Source organism: Rhopalosiphum maidis, chromosome 3, assembly GCF_003676215.2.
Source record: "Rhopalosiphum maidis isolate BTI-1 chromosome 3, ASM367621v3, whole genome shotgun sequence".
NCBI classification, from domain to species: domain Eukaryota; kingdom Metazoa; phylum Arthropoda; class Insecta; order Hemiptera; family Aphididae; genus Rhopalosiphum; species Rhopalosiphum maidis.
Window position 1 is genome coordinate 3,334,867 of NC_040879.1, and position 16,059 is coordinate 3,350,925.

A 16,059-nucleotide genomic window follows, 5' to 3' on the forward strand; every position below is an offset into this window, starting at 1 on the left:
TATTGTTAACTAAGTCTCACACACGCGCGCGGGCGGTCGCGCATACAGAGTGTCCGCGTTCGTCTTCTTAGCGGCGCACACGCGTTCATGGGCCAACCGCAAACGATTTCTGCAGCGAAGTCAATACCTTTATTTATATTTTACATTAATTTTGGTATCGACGGCTGAGGATGGTACCGACCTTCAGATCATTTCACCCCATAGCCGCGCCATCGCTTATTGTGAAAACTTTAGTACACGAGATAAAAAAGAAAACATACAATTTACCTCGGTATAGCTTTGAACCCTAGCACGACAAACCTTCGCCCTACAAATTAATATAATAAAGATTCTCTCTGCGTGTCGCACCGGTTAGGTGGTTAGGCTTATAGTCGGGGAACCGAATCCAACTTTTTTTTTTATGATGGTATCACGGTGCTACAGGGGAGGTGACGTAAAGTACGATTGAGAACAGAATTTTCGGAAACACGATTGAGAGCGCTCAATTTTTTTTTCAACATAGCCAAATTTAATTATGTTGTCGTCTTGTCGTTTGAGTACGATAATGTGTTGATATTAATCTGACTTTTATCGGATTAACCGCATGTATCAGTAACTTAGATACCAGATACGATGTGATATACCTTAACTCATTTCAGTTTTTGAGAAGGGGGGCGAAAGTTTTGACCGGCCTGTAATAATAAAAATAAACCACTCGCTCAAAATTACATTTTTATCTCAATATAAACAGCCTTCTTAATTCTTACATAATTATATACAACATATATCCTAGGGTAGTAACTAGTAATTACTGTCGTCATAAATAACACATTTCTTTGAGGGATGACAATGACTAAATAATACATATATAATATGTAGAGAGATACCCAATATTACCTATTAGCATTAAGTATAGCATTGCTATACTATATGATGACTTATTTTGAGGGGAATTTTACTTCAATTTATGTCCTATTTGCGCCAAATAGGAGTATAAAGGTATTTACAAAAAATAAATCAAAACATATCAAAACTAGTACATACCAGCCCGGTTAAGGTAAAGTAAAGTAAATGCACACCCTGCCTCCCCCAAATGACGCCACTGACTCATTTGCAATCACTTATTTATTACATTTATATGCATATATATTTACATAATTAACATTATTTAAAGATTTATATTACATTTTTTAAATTTTTTTATGAATAATACATATTAGGTACATATTTTTATAAGTTCGTAATTATCAGGTATAATCATAGATTTTATTCCAAATCTTTTATTTATTAGGTGATATATATTTGCATAAGATTATTAAATTTATTAATTTATGACTTTTTTTAAGAATATTTATTTTATGTTTACATTACTAAATCGTTTAATAACATAGTAAATTATATGGCAACGTTGCACATAAATTCGTTCTCAATCGTATTAATTTTGGGGGTATTTTGAATCAGCGGTAAGTTCTTCGTTAATTTTAAGTGCTCTCATTCGTCCGGCCAAAAAGATATGACGTTCTCAATCGTTCGATAGCCCAAGGGGGCACTTCGCACGGGTGAGCCGTCCTTCCAGCTGTATCCGTAGCATACATTAATCATCTATTATGCAACATACCTACTTATTATCTACATTAACAAATATTAACACGAGTTACGAATACGGAGGGCTCTGTGCTCTGTCCCTCCTAAGTCCACCTTCGGTATACAGATATAATTAACAACCTAGGTTAACGAGAACACTTTGGTTTATAGGCATTCGAGTCTAGGTCAACCGAGAAAAACAACACTATCGCACTACCGTAGTTATTTGTCGGTCTGTTTATAATATGTTTATATATATCGAAAAATATATCGATCGACCTCTGAACTGTCGCGAAGCAAAACACTCTGTATATCGTATTTCCGCGCAACGAGGTACCTATATATACGACTGTATTCATATAATCGAGCGTAATCGACATTTACGTACACGGTAATAGGCGATTATATTGTCGGACCGTCGTGGAATAATCATTGCTGCCGTTATCGTGGCCAACAACACAATCGTTTCGATTGGCCCGCGTACCGCCGATAGACGTCCGACGAATACGAAACGCCGGTCAGAGATCGAACTTTGACGTCGCAGAGTTACCGTCTCCCGTGACATCGCGATCAATCGCGGTCGATGTGCCACATCGATTCCGTCTCTGCGAATCGCTACACGTCGCAGTGTAGTTGAACACACCGGAAAAACGTAGGTCGCCACTCGCACGCCGACCGTCCGAACGATCCGTCGCAACGCGTGCGTGTGTATTGTATACTGTAATAGTATTATCGTTAAATCGTAAAGTTATATTTTAATATTTAGGCACCGAGACAAAATGGTTGCTGAAGACGAAAAAAATGACGATATCGTAAGTAAATAATAAAATATAATAAAATACTAATAGAATAATATAATATAAAGTACCAGCTATAATGACGGTGTGGCATCACCTAAGGAATTAAATAATTGGTCGGTCGCTATAGTTCGCGCAATTTGCGGAATGGTTGCGGCCCAAAAAGGGACCGGACGGCGTGTACCAATATTATTATACGGACACACGACAGCGTACGCACGAAGATTTGTTTCACTGCAGACGAGACGATCAGATAAAATTTTAGCTTTGCACTGAGACGAGCGTACGAGTGAAGTACAACGTTATGATATTACAACAGTCGCGTAAACGTTGACACGAGTGGCACTAATATCAGCTATACTGCGTATATTGGATATTAGACGTTCGAAACAATGGAGATATCGATACAATTAAAACGAAATGATATTTAATTTTAAAAAGTTCTTTTAGGGTGATTTCCTATACACGTTTATTCAGTCGGCTCACGGTGACATTTACTTTACTTCAAAAGCATTCATATTTCGTCCACCGTAGCAAACCTGTCCACAGTCCGGATAGACAGAAATTTTCAATACATAATTTGTCAACAATTTTGCAACCATTCCTTGGAATTCTTCTACGCTAACACTATATTTCAAAATAAAATCACAAAATATTAAACACATATATCAGCTAAACCTTTAAGTATCAAAGTACAGAATTTAGAAAAATAATGATTAACTATGTAAATTGTATTTTTTGGTGAAATTCAATTTCAAAAGTCCTTTCTGATAAATAAATCGTTAATAAAAAAAAGCAAATACTTTTAGTGAGTTAAACGAAAAAAATCATACTAAATTATGTTTATGGGTGTAAGGGATTTACAGTGAGTCAGTGACGTATAATACTTATTTACTACGCACGCGACATGGTTCGTATGCACGAACGATTATTTATATTGTCTATACTAAACTCCTTAAAAAATATATTATTTGTAGAGGTAGTTAAAAAAAAGTATATATATATATACAGTTAAGCAGCCTCACTCGTTACTTAGAGATAAAAATTATATGATTGATTTATTCGCTATTCAAATCAAATTATTTTTACTTTTTAATAAGAAAAGGTAATGCTACTTCAACGTTATAAAAAACAAAAACAAAAGCAATAAAACAGAATACTGTATTTTTCAAATATTTCGTCAATCATCAACCAACGCATGTAAAAATAAAATATTGGTATATTAATATGATGAAGAAGATTTAAAAACAAAAATAATATATTATATTATAATTCGAAACAAGTGAATTATATAAAGTATCTACAAGTTACAATGCGAGTAAATATGTCAGCAGTCCATTGAAAACTAAATTGCAATGAATTAATATTTAAAATATCAAACCATAAATTGACGTTGACTATAATAAATATTTATGTAGATATTATGTTTTTTTTTCAAAATAATTGAAATTTTTTTTTATAATCATTAAAAATATATTAATTGTAAACACGAGAATCTTAGATAACCCTGATCGAAAAATGAAACGAACTTTGCATCATAACATAATATTATATTATTATTTATTATACACATTGTAATGTAAACTATTTAAATTCAAATCTAAAGAATCTATAACACATTTTTTTTTCATCTATAATATATTATGTTTTGCAATCAGTATTTATTTTACGAACAATTTTAAGTTAATCTGTGTTTTTTTTTTATTTTTTGTTATCGAATTTATAATAGATCAAAATATACAATTAATAAGCCACACAAAATCTCTATAATTATAAATAATTTGTGTAGCTAATAACTATATCGTACAATTAATCTTTTATTTGGTTTTATGAATATATACATATATATATATTGTAATGATGTTCATCCTTCATTAACTATTATCTCTAAGTTTATTCCTAGTACCAATCTAAAAGTTATGAATATAAGATAAGAAACATATTTTATTTGTATAATTATAATGTATTTTACCTAATCTATTTTTGTAACAATATTATTAAGTAGGTATGATAGAATTTTTTTTAAACACCTTATACGCAGCATACTCTTTTATAAATTATATTTTAATATTTTTTATTTATTCAAATAAAATAAGAATAACTTACAAATTAGTATTATACTCATCACATAATTTCATATTATAAGATTTCAACAAATAGGTATATAGATACGATTCAGTCCTGGGTAATAGAATTAATAAAAGCATTTAAGATTGAAATTTAACACTGCAGAATAATAAAAATTCCACATATTTATATCAAATGCATTTTTTTCTAATTACCATAGATAATATACCCATATTATAAACCTATAATATATTATATTAATATTGTTGTTGTTTATTTGCATAATGAAAATAAATATACATACCTACTATATTATATGCATAATTTATTATTTATTTTATATCGTTCCTTTGACTTTTAACTAAATAACTTATTCATTTTTATCGTGTGAAATATAGTTTGAAGAAACCGAAGTCGAAGATCCTTACTGTCTGGAATCAAGTCCACTTAAATTAACATTTGAGGATATAACGTCTGCCGCTTACAAGATAAAAGATGGTGTGATCAAGACAGCGTGCACGGTGAGCGTCATATTATTGTTTTCAGTTTATATTATTTGGTATAATTTTACTATAGACATTTTTAACTGTCTATTATTTGTGTGCAGAGATCGCATTTGTCCAATGTCGTCAACATGGAACTTTATTTAAAAAAGGACTTTGTGCAGTACACCGGAAGGTATTATTAACAAATTATTTAAATCGATTGCAATCAACAGTTAAACTTATATATTTATAGACGTACAATTTATGTTTATGAATCTATACTATTAAAAGAACTTTAGGTACTTGATGAATAAAAAAAATACCTATAAAATTACGATAAGTACCTCTAAAATATTGTAAAAACCTTACCATTAATTGAAAAAAATGGTATTTTAATTATTGAAATTTGCGAGGTCGTTCGAAGTTGGATATTTTAAATTGATCCACCTATAAATGAGAAAATAAAATATTGTTGTGTATTTCAGTTTCAAGGAACGCGGTGCATGCTACGCGCTGATGATGTTGTCCGACGAGCACAAGCGAAACGGCGTTATATCTGCGTCTTTGGGCAACCACGCACAAGCTCTATGTTACCACGGTCAGCGGCTCGGTGTGCCGGTGACGGTAGTTATGCCCACAGTTGCACCGATAATCAAAATCGAGGCTTGCAGGAATTTTGGAGCAACCGTAATCATTCAGGGCATCAACATGAAAGAGTCTAAGCACATAGCGCTCAAGCTGTCCAAGGAGAAAGGGATAATATACATCAATGGGTCTGTACAGAGTATATTATTATACTAATTATTTGGTAATGCCACAACATTTAATTAGTAATAACTAAACACAGGATATTTAAATCAAAATACATCATAATAAATATTATATCGCAGTATATCCACCCTTACCGCCAAATTAAGAAAGTTACATGATACGAATATTATTATATTATTATTAGACTCCTTGTTTCAGTAAACCACTCATCCCCAAAATAAAACAACGCACTTGCGTACGTTTTTAAAAATATTTCTGCTATCAATTATTGTTATCGTTTCCTCGATGGAATTCACCATTCGAATACAATTATAGTCCGAGATTACTTATGTTCTGCAATAATCAAAACGTTTAAATATATTTTATAAAATGTATTAAACAAAAAATACAAAGTATTGAATTGCGTTTTACAAACGTAAACGGTTGTCCAATACAGGTACGATCACCCACACATAATGGCCGGTCAAGGTACAGTGGGACTTGAAATATTAGAAGACGTCCCGGACGCAGATGCGATCGTCGTTCCTGTCGGTGGCGGTGGTCTATTAGCTGGCGTGTCATTAGCCGTCAAAACGCTGAAAAAAAACTGTAAAATTATTGTAAGTACGACTTTTATAAAACACGAAATTAATTGCTCAAAGGATATTTGACGTACTTCTACGATTCGAACATTTATTTTTCCCCAGAAAAGTCTTTTCCCCTATTTTTATATTTCTTCTGTCAACGCAATTCTGTCGCAATATAAATTCACATTAATGTGTCATAATAAATAAAAAATTATCTCTGCATTTTTAAATAATTGTTAGATATTTTCGATCTTTTGATATCCTTGTTAATATTATGTTTTTTAATGCATTTCAATGATAACAATTTTATATAATCACGCGGCGTCTTGAATAGGCGATTTAGCTACTCCACTGTAGTCGCGCGCCTTACGTATATTTAACGAGAAAAACGTAGAGCAATTAATTGATGTTCTATAATCTGTAATAAAAATATTATAATGACGTTTTGCCGACTTGTCAGTGTGTAACAACCAAACATAAGTATGTAACATATGTGAGTCTAATATAGACATTTTATTGTACATACGAGTGCGTGTTAAATCTATGTGTTCTGTATGCGCAGGCATATTAATATATCATTATTTTTTGTTTTTTCTCTAACATATATGTTAATAAATATTAAAAGTATATCATTTGAAAAACCTCAATAATTTTGTTAAGATGGATATTAAGGCTGTTGAAAGCGGGTCGTTTTTAAGGGGTTGTATTTAGGCAATATTCGATGTCCATCGTGAGTTAAGTGTAACTGTGTGTGTTGTCACTGATCATTAATGTGCGTGAGTTCCCCGAACGCTTTATGTAATTAATGATAAACTACGGCTAAGATTCTTGGAAATCAGTAACGTACATACGCGCAGTCACAAGTCACTAAATTTTACAATAAAAAAAGTTTTTACATGAAAATCTCAAAAAGAGAAAAAAAATTCACTCAGTACCAAAATTCCGATTTTAATTTAAAAACATATTTGAATTTTTTATTCTTTTTTCTAGGTTATGTAGGAAACGGATTTTCGATTTTTTGTTTTGTTTAATTACTATATAGTAATAAATTCACCTTACTTTAGTGTTACTAAAAAAAAAAAAATCGAAAATCCATTTCATACATAACCTAGAAAAGAGAATAAGAAATTCAAATATGTTTTTAAAATTAAAATCGGACTTTTGGTACTAGGTAAATTTTTCTTTCGCTTATTGGTCTAAACGCACGAAAAAATGACGAAAAAACGACCCGCTTTCAATAGCCTTAACTATGTAAATAATTCTTTCTTACTTTTGAAAAAATATATAAAAACGTTGATATAGTATAATAATATAGCTACAAAATCTTTAAAATTATAAAACGCTAATATTAAAATTGTTACTATTGTGTGATTTTATTATTTTTATTGAATTATTTTCTATATATGGCTGTGGGACGCTATTCGGTGATCGTCGCGTGCTTATCGCACCGACGACCGAGCGATCCCACATCTACTTTTATTATTTATATAATATATACAGTATATGCCACTTATAAGACTCACTTTGGGACCAGCACAAAATGAGTCTTATAACCGAATGAATCTTATAGGCGAAGTGGAAAAAAAAATAATCGCGTATTTATTAATTTTATTTTACTACATATTTTGCTTTAATTTTAATATTTTAACACATACTTATTATTGAATAAATTTAATAATCCTGATAAAAAAAAACTAAAATTAAACCTATTATAATTTTACATGTAAATATTACATACAAAAATATTATAAAAATTATACATTAATAAAAAATTATAAAGGATGTATGTATATTGTATTTATTATTTATTTTGAAAATAATTTATAATTTTAGTTAGTTTTTTATTTTGTTCTAATATTCCGAAAATATTATAACGATAACCGTTGCGATAAATGTGAACTTTTATCTGCAATAAAAATTATTATACGTTATAAGGTACTAACAGAAACTAGAAATAATCGACACGAATATTATTTAATTTTTCAATACTAATTTATTTCTAAATTATAACAAAAAAAGTTTATTTTCTACTATTTATTTTACGAAATTTGAGTCTTATAACCGATTTTTTTTAAATGTATTTTGATACGTCATCGAGACAATCTTGAGTCTAATAAGCGACTAAACCTTACATCCGTGAGTTTTATAAGCGGCGTGTACTGTAAATATATTTATTGCGTGTGAGTGTGAGGCGACTCGATTACGGGTAATATTGTACTATTTATATTTGTCAATTATCATATTATATTATACCTTTTACCACCGTAGGCCGTCGTCAGCCTCTGCCACACTGCGAAAGTGTAATGACTTTAAGAAGTTCTTGACTCCTACACTATAGTTTATAAATCATTATTTTTCCCCAATATATTTGAGCCTGCTATCGCTGATTATAATATTACTATCCTTAGAACATACAGCTAAATAATTCTCAGAAAGTGTATGCTAACTTTATCAAAAAATAATTTCATATTACGCTTATTTTCAGGGCGTCGAATCCGACCGCGTGCCGAGTTTCACGAAAGCCATGGAAAACGGTAGTCCGATAACCGTCGATGGCAAGAGCACTCTGGCCGATGGTTTGGCCGTGCCCAGAGTCGGGTGTAACGCGTTTGCCACCGCTGCGGGTTTGGTTGATAAAATGGTAAGTACGCTCCGTCTCAATCCGTTGTTCCGTACTGGTTAAACGACCGGCTATAATACCGTATTACCACCCAATCACACATTTTCTAAGCACAACACGTAAGTAGACAATAAAAAAAAAAAATGCAAGAAAAATATTGCAAAGGATTACAGCTTGCCTTAACAAAACAAATTATAGGAAATTCGATAGAAAATTAATATTGGTATTTTATATCGCGCCATTGTCGTCTATCTGACCGTGCTGATGTCCAATAATTCTCAATATTTTACGATCTGTCGCGTGAACAATTTTACCGAAAAGAAAGCACATAATATAATATTATCATCGTGAAAATTTAGGTAATATAACATTAGTATCTCTGATTTATAACAGTTTATACAATTTGTCACTTGTGTAATAAATAAAACGTAGTTGCGTAGTGATAGTGTTAAGGGTGACGTAAATGGATAAAATCCTGTTCCGAAGACTATAAAAATATATTCCAATAAAAATTACGATAAAATACGATTTTACACAATAATTGGTAAAATTTATTTTTAATTGTTGACGTTTTTCTCTTATCAAAACGGTATCAAATTTTTAAGATTTTTGATATATGACTCACTACAGGTGACTTCTATTATCAACTTGGTAAATACATACGAGTATATTTTGCTATAATTTTTCAAAATATGGATTATCCGGGTTTTATGTTTAGAAAATCAGTTAAAAACACTGTTACATAAATACTAGTGAGAAAAAAACAGAAATATATTATATTCCTCTTAATATAGGCAACACTAGATTTAGTATTTAATTTTTGATATACTAGAGATTTTTAATTATTTATGATTTTCCATATTAAATGTAAAATATAATTAAGGCCCCGGAAAATATATTGTCACTACACTCACAGAACCATTTACATATTATAATCTCAATCATTTACCTGTCCATCATCGCTAATTAATTCAAACGCAGCGAAACAACGGATTACTGTGTACTTTATTATTTAAATTACATAGATATTATGTAATGATAGCAACAAAATTTAATTTTTCTAGATTGTGGTCACGGAGGAATGGATATCGATGGCAATTCTGCGACTCGTCGAATCAGAAAAGTGTGTTGTGGAAGGCGCCGGAGCCATCGGACTAGCGGCCGCGTTGTCGGGTACTTTGGACGAGTTTATAGGCAAAAAGTGAGTGGGTAGTGTTGAAATATCATTTTAATTTGATGTAATATTACACATTACCAGGCTTCTGTTTTTACACCCGATTGTAATTCGTTTAAAAATTTCAAAAAATAAAACCAAGTTTTCGAAATCTGTTTGATAATTGTTACAAGGTATTCACAGATAGAAAAAACACACAAATTACTAATCAAAATAAAATTTATTTAATCTTGAATAACACAAAATAACGGTAATTTAAACAGAAAAAAATTATTTTCGTATTACTGCAGGTGTAATAGTGTGTATCAAAAGAAAAATCAATTTAATCATTGATATAAAAATTGTTATGGTAGGTTATTATTTTGTTGATAGGTCATAAATTGAGAAAGTATATTTTAATAGATTAAAATAAAATGAAAAACATGTGTTCCAAATAATAATTAACTTTTATTTTTCTCTTACTTCACTTATCAAGTTTGTATCTAGTTCCTGTTGAAAATTTGGTCTAGTTCGTCACAACGACGGTCAATTATCAGTAAAATATTAGATGTGATGTCTGAAAATTAAAAACGTTGGCTTGATGATGGATGGGCTGACGTCGGTTCCTCTTCGTAAAATGTGTTCAAATGGTTATTTAGTGTATGAGATATAAATCTATATCGCTTAGTCGATTATATTATAGATTAATTTTAGTTAAATAATTATAAAGACTATTAATGAATTTTAGTGATATTAAATAATTATCGAACATTTACAATTATTAATTGTCGTATGAATGGTATTCGCAGAGTTGTTCTGTTGCTGTGCGGTGGCAACATCGATACATCCATTTTGGGAAGGTGTTTGGACAGAGGACTGGCCATCGATGGTAGACTAGTCAAATTTCATGCGACATTGAGCGACAGACCTGGCGGCATCGCGGAACTGTGCAGAGTATTGGCAACGATTGGCGTTTGCGTGAAAGACATCATACACGAAAGGGCTTGGTTGTCGGACGACGTTTTCAGCGTTAGGGTAAGTGTGACTGGACTATTTTTTGTTATTATTAAAATTTGAAACGCTTGTTTTTTTTAAATACATTTTATCAAAAATTGTAAGGCACCTATTGATCTAATGAATTCAGGTTTCATATATAATTAAAAGAAAAAAAAACATCGATAAAAAAGTGAGAGCATAGTTGGCTTGTTTCGTGATGTGACCATTATTTGTAGTTACCTGCCTATTTTTTTTATTATTATTATTATTATTTATGGTACTTCGACGTCAAAAGTCAAACATTTTAAGTACCGTTATGTCTAACAGTAATTTTATTATTATAATATAATAATATAATGAAATATAATATAACAACTTATATAGACTTCAAAAATAAAATGGTATCAAGCAAATTAAATCATGTTTTTAAGTTTGGTCTCTAAAAAAATAATTATTATTAAAGCCCGTAATTTTAAATATTTAATTTTTTTTATGGTTTTTTTACGATTATAAATTGCTAATATTTATAGAAATTTGATTTATGTCACATAAAATTCAATAGTACAGTACAAAGTTTAATTTGTATTTTTATCATTGTTTTGAGAGGGACTTTTTTTCGTAACGTATTATTATTCTAAAAAAATTAACAAAACACTAAATTTAATCTAAACCTTCAATATTGTTAACTATATCTATTGCCTATATATATTTTCATATTTGTTTCCCACTATGCAACCTGTAAATATGATATTTGTTTGCCTCCACAATAACATAATAATACGTTATAACATCGCGAATTTATATTATATATCGATTTATGACATTTATAGATACCTTGTGATTTTTTTGTTATAGGTCAAAGTCGTATGCGAGACAAGAGACTTAAAACACGCTCAAAAGCTCCAGGAGGTGATATCGAAGAACTACAGCTCTTCCGTGTTCGGTAACATACCATTACCAAAAGTTCTTTGAGCTAAAATCTTATGTATTTTTTTTTCCATTAGTGTTTTTTTTCTTGATTTTTCGTTATAATATTACTCATTACTTATTACTGGCGTACTGTATCGGCATTATAATATTTATAAATAAATAAACGTTTTATTTTTGTACTGCAAACGAAGATATTTTTATATTGACAATTAAACACACACACAAACACGCATAACAATAATATAATAGTTTTGAATTAAAATGTGAAACAGTTACACACACAAATTCCATTAGATTGGATTAAACGTCGTTTAAGTAAAACAACCGATTTGCTAACACACAGAACGCGTTAAAAACGAATACCGAGCAAATTCGGTTTAACATATTATTGATATTATAGAATAAGATTAAAGTATACAGTAGGACGTACATAGTTTAACACTTAACAGACTAAGTTTTTAAACTTATCAATAATTAATAGTTATATAATGAGATTTGTTCATTTATTCAATTTCCAAAAAAAAAAAAAAAACAAGTTTAAAATTGTACTGACGTTAATATTGTTGCTATTATGTTATGAGATTTACGTATTCTTATAATTTCTATAAGAGGTAGATATTGTTATAAATAACATTTCCTTTTGACAAAATGATTAAAAAAAAAAAAAAACAACACATTTGAATAGCGACATTTCGTTGCGTATTCCATAAATATTGTACTGTATTGGTTCACAAAAAGTTTTTTGAAACGATTTATTTAAATATTAATGTATTTAATATTATTTAAATTGAATTGGTACAACAGTTATAACCATTGGACGGGTAAATGATATATACGCTTTGACGAAACAATATTTTTCCGATCAAATTATTTTTATTATGTTAGTGCAGTTAACGATCATTTCGGTAAGAGATATATATATTTTTTTTTTGTGACAAATACATTTTTACGATTTATCTACTTCACGACGTGATCGGTTTTTTTCAAGACCGTATAATGTATTTCGCGTTTGTTTTCTCTGAGATTCTTTCCTTTCACATTGCATCAATGTCATGATATTTTCTACTATTTTAATTTTTAATTTATATTTTTTGAAATTAATTATGAAAACCGGAGTTTACCGCATAAAACAAAAACAAAAAAACGATGCCAAACGATATAATTTACCTAACGTTTATCCGGTCAAAGCGTTATACATAACCCTGCAGTAGGTAAAAGTGAATATATATATATTAATTGTTGCATGTATATTAGTTGATCGTAATGACGACATTATTTTTGTATAATTTCGGTTATTTTTATAATTTTTTTTTCAACAAAAAAAATAAATAAACGTTTATATTTTATGTTTTTAAAATATCTGAATAAATAACATTTAGAGGTAACTGTATGGTAACAATTTTTGAAAAAATACTCATTATATAAAAGCGAACAACAAATTTAATAAAATTCTTAATTAAAACACTACGAGGATATAATATTTCTATATAATTAAATATAATTTGTTATTTTTAAAATAGCGAAATTATCATTTTATATATACCTACTATATGTAGTCGTAAACTCTTAACGCTATCGATAACGGAAAAAGTAAATAGACTTTCATTTTATAGTTTTCTATAAGTATTTTTTTTTTTTATCTAATCTAAGTATAATGGTTTAAAGTTCCTTCTTTTTTTCCATTACGCCTATTTGCCAGTCTTTTATATTCCACCACAGTTATGAAGCAAACCGCATATTTACTTCAATTTCTGTATCACATAATAAAAATTTATAATCTTTAAATAGTTTTAGGTTTAGCACCTTCCCCGAAACCAACACAGAGTCAAGCCAGTCTTTTAATATAAATTTTCGATATTTCGAAATCTGGAAATTCGATTATAAATATATACTTTCAGACAAACTCTATCATACGAAATCGAATCACTAAAATATATTATAATTTAAATCTAATATTATATGCTTAAATGTATTGTATTATAAATAATCTATTTAATACATATTTATTCACTATTCTATAATTAATATATAATAATTATAACAATAATCTACGGTCAATATAATATACCTAATAATATTTTTTATACGTTTTCATTTTTTTTTTTTTTTTTTTTTTTTTTGTTAAGAATAAAAATATCTTGTCAATTTTTTAGTGCAATAAAATTTTAAGAGTAATATTGTTTATTGGGATTAAAACAGATATATTTGAAAAATAACTAATACTTAATATTTTTTTATTTATTATCGTGTTGTAAACCAGTGGTCTTCGACTTCTTTGAACTCACGATGTAGACTGTATCAATTACTTTCTATACTTGTTATTCTCGAGTGTGTTTTTATTTTATTTTTTTCAAATCTTAAGTAAGTTTTATCAATTTATTAAAAAAAGAAAATCCAACGATTTACTTTTTTAAATCGATCCAATACAATTATTTATTGTAAAGTAGAACACGTATTCAATAGCTAGTAATAAAAGGTTTTTTTCATCTACTAATCTAATATGTTTTTATCTTTATTTATTATTAATTCTACAAAAAAAATCTACGATTACTTTAAAAACATTGATTTTATATTGGCCCGTAATATTCACATTTTCTATTCTTATATTACAATGGTCAAAGTGGATTATAGTAGTTGGAAAACAAAAAACATTTTGTTATTTCATAAGGTCCAGAACTGTTATTTCTATTGTTCTACTAATTATTACACTTGTTGGTTATTAATGATCAGTAATTACCTACATAATATTATATTATTTTAAGAAAGTGATTACATTTTCAGTAACCTAATGATGTCATTCTTTATTTTCGTTAATGTTAAAATTTTAATAAATAAAATATGTTTATACGAAGATATTTTTATAAAATAAATTAGTCGACATAAGGTTAATAAGATGCAAAAACTATGAAGAAAACGTTAAATTTTTCAATATCTAAGACGGATGGGTAAATTTAAAGAGAATTAGAGTGTTGCTAAAATGGAAAATAACTTCTAAAAGAAGTAGAAGTATTACATAACCTCACTTCGACCACTGAATAAGTCAAATGATCGACGTGTATATCAGGTATCTACTTAAAAAATATTTGGTGTCCCTTACCTTATAGGAGATCATTCAAACTTCTGATTAACGCAAAACAAAACCAAAACGAATAAATAATAATTACACACAAAATTACTACCTACTACTTATATAGACATCGACTACCAATTCGAAAGAAACCAGCGTGGTTTCTACCGTAACCATACCATACGTATAATACCAACTTATATAAAACACACTTCTACTAAAATTCAGAAGTCAAAATGTTTGATTCCCTTTTCATCACTTATTGGGACAATCACGAAAAATAAATTATAGACGTGTAGTGTCTATCTAATCCTATTACTAAGTATCTCATTTACTGAAAAAAAAAAATCAACAATTGAGACACACTACAGAGAAAAACAGCTTAAATACATTAATTATCTTATAACTATTATAATATTATTTTCTACAATAATAATATCAATTAAGTATCTGAAACAGATCGTTATACGGGAAAATACAAGTGTATGTGACTATAAGGTCAAAGTGTCGTAAGTTTTCAATCATCATTCCGCGTTATATTGTACGAGTATTTATTTGTAAATTTTTTTTTAAAATATTTTATCAAGAACGTATCACCACACAACACGTGATTCGAGTCATTTCTCTCAGTGTTATCTTGTATAATAATAAATCGTTATAATATACATTCCGTTATCATTATTATTATACTTAAAAATATTTGTGAGCATCTGATCATATTAATGTCATGACCATTGTGTTGAGCATTGTGTATATTATAGCCATGTAGGTATCCATAATATGATGCCTAACTATTTCGAGTGTGAATGTTCTACGACGCGCGTTTGAAAATCAAAATAATTTTCGTACCACAACGGTGGCTGGGAAAAGGAGATTATTAATTTTTCTGATGCATAGTCCGTACTGTAAAAGTATTTACCGCCACTGTCGATAAGAAAAACCTATCGATTTATTTGCTCGTTTCACAAACGTTTGACTTATTCGTAGAACGTTTTGAACAATTTGTAATAGTAATGGAAAATTGTTCTACGAATTCAATAACGC

The 16,059-nt window shown here is 29.2% G+C and overlaps 1 protein-coding gene across 1 annotated transcript; it reads left to right on the plus strand.

Annotated features, from left to right (window-relative positions):
* The first annotated feature begins 1,928 nt into the window (after nt 1–1,928).
* Nucleotides 1,929–12,134, plus strand: LOC113559645 (L-threonine ammonia-lyase). Its single transcript, XM_026965399.1, has 9 exons — nt 1,929–2,375; nt 4,826–4,948; nt 5,035–5,105; nt 5,398–5,685; nt 6,120–6,282; nt 8,735–8,890; nt 9,934–10,070; nt 10,832–11,057; nt 11,874–12,134. The coding sequence occupies exons 1-9, from the start codon at nt 2,343–2,345 to the stop codon at nt 11,988–11,990; spliced, it is 1,314 nt and encodes a 437-aa protein (XP_026821200.1). The 5' UTR covers nt 1,929–2,342; the 3' UTR covers nt 11,991–12,134.
* The last annotated feature ends 3,925 nt before the right edge of the window (nt 12,135–16,059 follow it).

What these genes read in the sequence shown, in the direction of transcription:
- LOC113559645 (XM_026965399.1), top strand. Translation starts at nt 2,343, where the DNA reads ATGGTTGCTGAAGACGAAAAAAATGACGATATC. An exon ending in GGGATAATATACATCAATGG is followed by an intron (nt 5,686 to 6,119) that starts GTCTGTACAGAG and finishes TGTCCAATACAG; the next exon opens with GTACGATCACCCACACATAA. An exon ending in AAAAAAACTGTAAAATTATT is followed by an intron (nt 6,283 to 8,734) that starts GTAAGTACGACT and finishes GCTTATTTTCAG; the next exon opens with GGCGTCGAATCCGACCGCGT.